The sequence below is a fragment of the Oryza glaberrima genome, chromosome 6 (assembly GCF_000147395.1).
Source record: "Oryza glaberrima chromosome 6, OglaRS2, whole genome shotgun sequence".
Lineage (NCBI taxonomy): Eukaryota > Viridiplantae > Streptophyta > Magnoliopsida > Poales > Poaceae > Oryza > Oryza glaberrima.
Window position 1 is genome coordinate 4,240,811 of NC_068331.1, and position 8,217 is coordinate 4,249,027.

Below are 8,217 nucleotides of genomic sequence, written 5' to 3' on the forward strand. Positions count from 1 at the left end.
AATTGAACTTACCTTGCATGTTTATCTATAGATTTATATCATTGACGTTGTCATTTTTTTTATTTCTTTTATAATTATTTGAGTCTTGTGTAAATAACGGGTGAGAGTGAGATTGTATCTATGTGTAAAATAAACATTGTTCTAGTGGATATTAGTTGACTATCCTAAATTCTCAGGGTGAAACACTCCACAATATGGGGTGACGTATCGCGTTGAAATGTTAGTGTTTCAGCACGATTGTAAGACATGTTATTGTCAAGTGAAATACTATATAGTAAAACATGTCACGAGTAATTGTCTGAACTTCAGATCTTGCAGCCCTTTGGTCAACGGTCAGTGTTGATTTGTTCTTTAGACATCTATAGTTTTAATCGAAAAGTGAAATCCCCATTAGAGGCCAAAGAACTCAAAAATAATTTAAACAATCTAAATTAGCACTGACTTTCACCAACCCAGTAGTTCATACTTCTTTTTACAGACATTCTCTTTAACTATACATGGCTTTTCAAAAAAAAAACATATATATGTATGCATTATTGATACTTCGTTGCATCTTCTTCCACTCGATTAATCAAGAGAGAAATTTCAAAAAAAAAAAACATCGTGCTAACACTAAATGGCACATCAAAATGTCCTAAAATACGAGTTAAATTTAAGTATCAAAATGTGCAGTGCATGAAGTTTGCATAATACTACACTACACCACCACGAATTAATCTTTTTCGGCCATAATAACGCTAGTAACTAAAAGACGAGTCCGAGGTGGAGCACGACCGCTCGCTCGCCGTCATCGCCACCGACGGCGGCGCCGCCGCGGCCATCACCGTCGCGGCGGCGACCACGTCGCCGCCGCTGCCGCCGTGCCCGTGCTTGGCGAGGTCCTCCTTGAGGAGCGCGATCTCGTGGCACACCTCCACCATGGTCGGCCGCGCCGGCGGCGAGTGCTGCGTGCACGCGAGCCCGACGTCGATCAGCTCCGCCACGACGTCGTAGCCCACGGCGGCGCCGTCCGCCGCCGCCGCCGCCGCCGCCGCGGCGGCGTCTGTCAGCCACGACCGCGCCACCACGGCGGCGACGTCGTGCGGGTAGTGTCGCCTGACCCAGTCGTGCAGCGTGAGGCCCTCGTGGAAGATGACGTCAGTTGGCCTCTTCCCGGTGATCAGCTCGAGTATCATCACTCCGAAGCTGTACACGTCACCCTGTGTAGATGGATGCCCTCCTAATCCATATTCTAATCACAAAATCAAACACGTAATTAGTTGAAGATTAGAAGATGATAATTAAGATTACTACAAATTTTGTGATGATTAATAGCTAAGTTGATTAGTTAAGTGTACCTGGTGCAATGTAGCCGACTGAGCCTTGTAACAATCCGGTGATGGAGTTGCAAGGATCAGATGAGGCGGCGGCGATGCTGCCGGAGTTGGTGGTGGTGTCGTCGGCGTTCTTGACTAGCTTGGCGATGCCGAAGTCGGCGACGACGGCGGTCATGTCGTCGTCGAGGAGGACGTTGCTGGGCTTGAGGTCGCAGTGCACGACGCGGACGGGCGCGTAGTGGTGCAGGTAGGCGAGCCCCTCGGCGACGTCGGCGGCGACGGCGACGAGCTGGGCGAGGCCGAGGCCGCGCCCGGGGCGGCCGTCGCGCGGGTAGAGGCGGCCCTCGAGGCTGCCGTTGCGCATCAGCGGGAGCACGAGCGCGTGGAAGTCCGGCTGGCTGCAGGTGGTGACCACGCGCACCAGGTTCCGGTGGCGCGTCCGCCGGAGCACCTCGCACTCCCGCTTGAAGCTCCGGGAGACCTCGCCGCCGCTCTTCGGGTCGAGCACCTTCACGGCGACGCGCGTGCCGTCGCGGAGCGTCCCCTCGTAGACGCGCCCGAACCGCCCGGCGCCGATCAGGCTCGCCTGCTCGAAGCCGCCCGTCGCCTCGGCGAGCTCCCGGTGCGAGATCCTCGGGTGGTCCCTCTCGCCCGGCTCGTCGCCGACGCCGCCGGCGAGCAGCATCGACCGGCGCGCGTCTCGCCTCACCACCTCCGCCCTCGCCGCCGCACGGCACGCCACGACGCCGAGAATCGCCAGCGTAAAGCCAACCACCGTGATAACAATCGGCAGCAGCACGCGGCGGTCATGGAGCACGCGGCGCTTCTCGCCGCCGTCGCCGCCGCACCGAGCCATGCCAGGCCTCACCCCGCACAGCCCATCGTCGCCGAGGAACGCGTCGGCGGGGAAGCTCGCGAAGGCGCCATCACCCGGCACCTCGCCGGAGAACCCATTGTAGGAGAAATTCACCCGCCGCAGCGACGCCGCCGCCCCCAACGACGGAGGCAGAGCGCCCGAGAGGCCATTGTAGGACACGTCAAGAACCTGCAAGAACGGCAGCGCGGCGACGGCGTCGGGGAGGCCGCCCTCCAGCGCGTTGCCGGAGACGTTGACGTACTCGAGGGCGACACAGCCGCCGATCTGCGGCGGGATGTCGCCGGAGAGCCTGTTCGACGACAGGTTGAGCACCTGCAGCATCGCCATCCTGCCGATGGTCGCCGGGATCATCCCTTCCAACAAATTGCTCGAAAGATTCAAATAAAGCAGCCCACTCAGCTCCGACAAATCATCAGGGATCTTGCCTCTCAACATGTTGTGAGAGAGATCAAGATTCTGGAGGTTCACGCATTGCGCGATGCCGGGAGGGATCACTCCGGCGAGGTGGTTGTGGTGCAGGACGAGCCACCGGAGCTGGGTGAGGTTGGAGAGCGCGGCGGCCGGGATGCCGCCGGCGAGCCGGTTGCGCGAGAGGTCGACGAGCCCGAGCCGCGGGACCTCCCCGAGCGACGGCGGGATCTCGCCGGAGAGCATGTTGTCGGAGAGGTACAGCCGCTCGAGCCGCCGCATGCCGGCGATGGCCGCCGGCGGGATGGAGCCATTGATGAGGTTGTGCGACAGGTTGAGCGCCGTGAGGTTGGTGAGGTTGGAGAGGTTCGCAGGGATCGCGCCGAAGATGCTGTTGTACTCGAGGTGGAGCTGCGTGAGGCCCGGGCCGAGGCGGCCGGCGATCGGCGGGATCACGCCGGCGAGCTCGTTGCCGGCGACGCCGAGCTCCTTGAGGCTGGTGCAGTTGGTCAGCGAGGCAAAGAAAGGTTCAAGGTTGGTGTTGTTCTCTGGACTCTTGAGGTAGTTGAACGATAGGTACAAGAGCTCCAAGTTCCTCATGCCGCCGAACATGTCGGCGGGGAGCTCGCCGGAGAGGTAATTCGACTCCAGCAGAAGCCATTTGAGCTTCGTCGAGTTCGACAGCGAGCGAGGGATCTCACCGACGAGGTTGTTCGCCCACAAGACGAGGAACATCAGGTTGGGGAGCGGGCAATCTGTGGGGATCTCGCCGTCGAGCGAGTTGGAGGAGAGATCAATGTACTGCAAGGAGGAGAAGTTGCAGAAGATGGCCGGCGGGATGCGGCCGGAGAGGTTGTTCTCGCCGAGGTTGAGGTAGCTCAGGTTCGACATGCGCGTGAGCTCCACCGGAATTTTACCCTCCAGGAGATTGTTACCTAGGCTGAGCTGCTGAAGCTTGGAGAGGTCGCCGAGCTCCGGCGGCACTTCGCCGGTGAAGAGGTTTCGAGAGAGATCAAGTGTATTTAGGCTAGAGAGGTTCCCAAGCTCAGCCGGGACTCTCCCGACAAAGGTGTTCGACGAAATGTCAAGCAAGGTGAGTCGGAAGAGATTCCCAAGCTCCAGCGGAACTCTCCCGGCGAAGAGGTTCCCCGAGAGATTGAGTATATTAAGGTGGGATAGATTGCCGAGCGCGGGAGAGACCTCACCGGAGAGCTTCTGGTCTCGTAGCATCAGCTTCACGACACGCCGTCTCGATGCGTCGCAAGAGACACCGGTCCAATTGCACACATTGGGGGATCCCCAGTTGGCGAGCGCTCCATTGGGATCATTAGACACACCAGACTTGAATGACATAAGCGCGGAATGGTCATTTGACCCGAGAGTCGGTATCGTGCCGTCGAGGAGGAAGAAGATGAAGACGAAGACGAAGACGAAGACGGAGATGGGCACGGGCGCCATGGGAGGGAGGAGGAAGAGAGCATGTGGTTCTAACCTCTTAAGACATGGGTGCAAAATGCAAATGCTCTTGATAGCTACGTTTGCTACACCGCTGGGGATTTTAAAGGAGGGAAAGGAAGGGGGGGAGACATGGCTGCCTAACTACCGTTTAGGCTATAAGCTCTAGCCGCAGCCGTTACACCTTGGCGCCAAGTATTTGACATCGTGCGAATAGGACACGTGGCGCAACGTGAATGGGCTCAGCGTCTCCGGTGTCTCACTGAAAGTTGGGGCCCATTGGTGTGGATATACATGTTTGGTTTGACCGTCGGAATGGATTAGGGATGGAAATGGTTAAATAAATAATTGACAGTGGGTTAGACAGGGTGATTAAAGTGCTAGCTGCGTGTGATCATGTATGCGTGCGTACAAAAAGGTACGGTGCACGCGTACACAGCGAAACAGTCCTATGTTAATCGCGATTTGATCGAAATATATTAGTACTACTTAGTTATCTAGTAGTAAAATCTAAGGTAGAGTAATGTTTTAAAGCAAGAGATTATTAGAAGCAGCGGATGAGAATATGAAAAACCCAGGGTTTTTTTTTATTGTCTACTAATTTCTATATTTTATATACTATTAACTTTCAAAAAAATAATAATGAGTTTGAAGTGTTTAGCGAGTTAGAGATTCTTTGAATAGCTCTGCAGTTGCTAAATCCCCAAAACTGAGGCCAGACTAATTACTAGTACTTAGCTGTATGCCGCTATATGTTGATTAATTAACTGGCTTTCGGCTGAGATGCGTGTTCGTGTTTATGGTGTGGACCGGCCGGCATTACTCACAAAGCAATAGGTCTATTAATTAATTAACTATAGGTCTTTGGGGATCTAGGGTTAAATCTTAATTTTACTTTGTTGGTAAAAGAAATTCTTATTTTTACTTTAACATTGTTTTTCCAATTAAGAAACAGAGTTCAAAGTGGCACATTTTTCTAGTGAAGTGGCACAGATTCTACCTCCACAAAGGCAGCAATTTTAGTTAGGATTACAGGTTGTTGCAATCAAGAAATACACATTTTACAGAGGTAGGTCAAACCTGCTCTCTGAATATGCTTGTGTAGCCTACATTGTGTAGATGCTTGGTAATGTCAACAAAACAACTGAATTTTAAGTTTAGTTGATACTCCTGCCTAACTGATTACTATTGGTGCCAAAATAAGCTTCTGAGAATTGGCCTGGATGCAGGGGAGGAGATTGAAGGATGTTGCGCCACTTGTATACGTAGCCTCCAAAAAAAAGAACAGAACGCTTCAACAGGCTTCGCAAGCGAACCAATGGCTTCTTGACTTGGACCTGCCAGGGACTGCGGGCTGAACGACATACCTGATTGATCAACTTGTCGGGGTTTGGAGCGCCGTTCAGGCTATACACCTGGTAGAGCACGAGGAGGACAATATAACATGGAAGCTTACTAACCATGGCGAGTACACGACAGCATCGGCATATAACGCACAACTTCTTGGAACCACCGCTACCAACTTCAACAGGCTAATCTGGAAAGCCTGGGCGCCGCGTAAGTGCAAGACCTTCGCCTGGCTAATCATCCAAAATAGAGTCTGGACCTCTGACAGGCTGGCGACAAGAGGTTGGCCAAACGGTTCCATTTGCCCCTTATGTCGTCGGACCCAGGAAACAGCCCTGCACCTCCTCGCAGCATGTAGATACACAAGGAGAGTCTGGGCGGCGCTAGCGGAGTGGGTAACGTGCGAGCAACTAAATCCTAGCCAATGGAGGCAAACTTCAACGGTGCTAGATTGGTGGGAGGCTACCGCAAACATACAAGAGACACCTAAGAAGACACTCCGCACTTTGATGTTATTGGTCGCCTGGGAGATATGGAACGAAAGGAATCGCAGAACCTTCCAACAGAAGGAGCTTTCAGCTACCTCCCTTTTAGCCAAGATTAAGGAAGAGGCCAAAACTTGGGCCTTAGCAGGAGCGATAAGTCTTAATAGCTAGCTTTCTTTTAGTTAGCTCGGACCAAAGGTCCTAGCTCATTTCTTTTTTCCTTTCGCTTTGTAAAGTTCTCCTTCTCTATTCAATGAAATTGGCGCTCGTCGATTCGTTAAAAAAAACTGATTACTATCGTTTTAAGAAGTTATAGTAATAAATCACAGTCCATTAATGCTTCTCATAGACAAAGCTAATATAACTGGTACGAAACATAAACATAGTTGATTATTTTAACGTAGTTAGTATATGATTAAATTAGCATTTCGATTTAGGATATTAGTTTTAATTTAGTGGATTATCTTCGTCAATATTCTTCGGACCAGTTTGTCGATCTTAAACTGAACAGGAAAGCTAATTATTGGGTAGTATTCATGGGAAACTAGTTTAAGCTCTTGAGTGATGTATCCTATGTATTCGCTTCTTTAGTGATAAATTTGGTGGTTCTAAAGCTTTTGTTGTTGTGAATAATTAAGAGTAGACATTAAATCTTAAAGAACTAATAATATTCTAATGTCAAAATTATCACTAGTAGAAGTGAACTCAACTATTTATGTATGAGCTTTACTACCAGTTCAAAAATTATTCTACTATTAGTAGTTAAGATAATAGTATAAAAATATGATCATTGGATTAGAAAGCATAAATAATTTAGATTAATTATACTACCAGCAAAGACCATTATAAAACATCTCTTGTAGAAAACTAGTTTATGTGTTTGGCGCCCCTTCTTACCAACCTATTTCTCTCGTTTTCCGCGTGAACACTTTTTAAACTGCTAAACGGTGTATTTTTTTAAAAAAAGTTTTTATACGAAAGTTTCTTAAAAAAATCAAATTAATCCATTTTAAAAAAAATAGCTAATACTTAATTAATCACGCGCTAATGGACCGCTCCGTTTTCTGTGTGGGTACTTCGTGTTGGAAACCAGGTGTTCCGAACACACCCGACATCGAGTGCATGTGTCCTAGCTAGTACTACTTTAGTGATAATATTTGGTACTTCTAGGAAGGTTTTGTTGTTGTGAATAATTAAGAGTAAGGATTAAACCTTGAAGAACTATATATAGGTAATTCCAAATTGGAAGGTAACATGATAAGACATGCAAGGAAAGCACTAAAGCTACCATCATCTGATTCAGATCATTAGATGGATCACACTCTGAAATGGAAGACCTGTAACCTTTTCTTTTGTTTTGTTTTTGTCTGCAGTTCTCTTTTGCAAAGAAAAGCCAGTGGAACAGCATCTTTTGTATGATAAAGAGGAGCAAACAAATCAACCAAAATGCGTCATACTGCCAGTTTGGTACGCAATTGCAACATGAATGAGAAGTCACTCACACCTTTATCTAGCTAGATCTTAGTTACCATCACATCAATCTTTGCTTATTGCTGATCTGCCTGCAAGACTGCAACAACAATTCTAATTTATACTATCTTATTATTATGCATGATCTGTCATGTGTGCATGCCCACAATATTGTTCAGTTCTTTAAGGCTCTTTACCTTGCAGAGATCATCTTGTATTTCCTGCCATTGACTACATATCTTCAGTACTTTGTTCTTTCAGTTTAAGTTAATGAAATGATGTAAGGTCACTAGTCAGAGTAAGTATGAACATATAAACACAAGATCACACTTTGAACTACATTGCCTTACCCTTTCTTACACATCTTACAATATCCTGATATAAAAGTCTGACTACTAGAACATAAAAGTCCAAAAGCTCATGGATGCAGAACACTTTGCAAAGTCGCCACTAGGTTTTATATATTCAGGTCAAAACCCCACAAACACTAGCAATTTAAAACCTAAAATGCTTCAGGTAACAATCTTCAATTCATATCTCTCAAAAACAATCTTTAATTCATGAGTAAAACCAGTATATTGTGTGTCAGTCGCTTTCTGCTAATCCTGAACCTGACTAAAAGCCAGCAAGCGTGCTAATTGAAAAGCCTAAAAAAATCTGGCAGTAGCATGGAAGTTCTTGTCAAATCAAGAACAAAATTAAACTACATTGCTGGGTGGTGAATTGGAAGACAGCATGATATCATCAGATGCATCGAACAGTGACGACTTTTGCAGCATTTGGATTTGTTTATGTTTGATCATTAGCACCTGAATAATGACCTAACTGATCAAGATCCATTTCTCTTCCTCCTTCAGCT

General features: G+C 48.4%; 1 protein-coding gene across 1 annotated transcript; it reads right to left on the reverse strand.

Annotated features, from left to right (window-relative positions):
* Nucleotides 1-457: 457 nt before the first annotated feature.
* Nucleotides 458-4,143, reverse strand: LOC127777520 (putative leucine-rich repeat receptor-like serine/threonine-protein kinase At2g24130). Its single transcript, XM_052304128.1, has 2 exons — nucleotides 1,338-4,143; nucleotides 458-1,231 (listed from the first exon to the last, which is right to left on the reverse strand). Exons 1-2 carry the CDS (start codon nucleotides 4,057-4,059, stop codon nucleotides 738-740), a joined length of 3,216 nt encoding a protein of 1,071 aa, XP_052160088.1. The 5' UTR covers nucleotides 4,060-4,143; the 3' UTR covers nucleotides 458-737.
* Nucleotides 4,144-8,217: the final 4,074 nt, after the last annotated feature.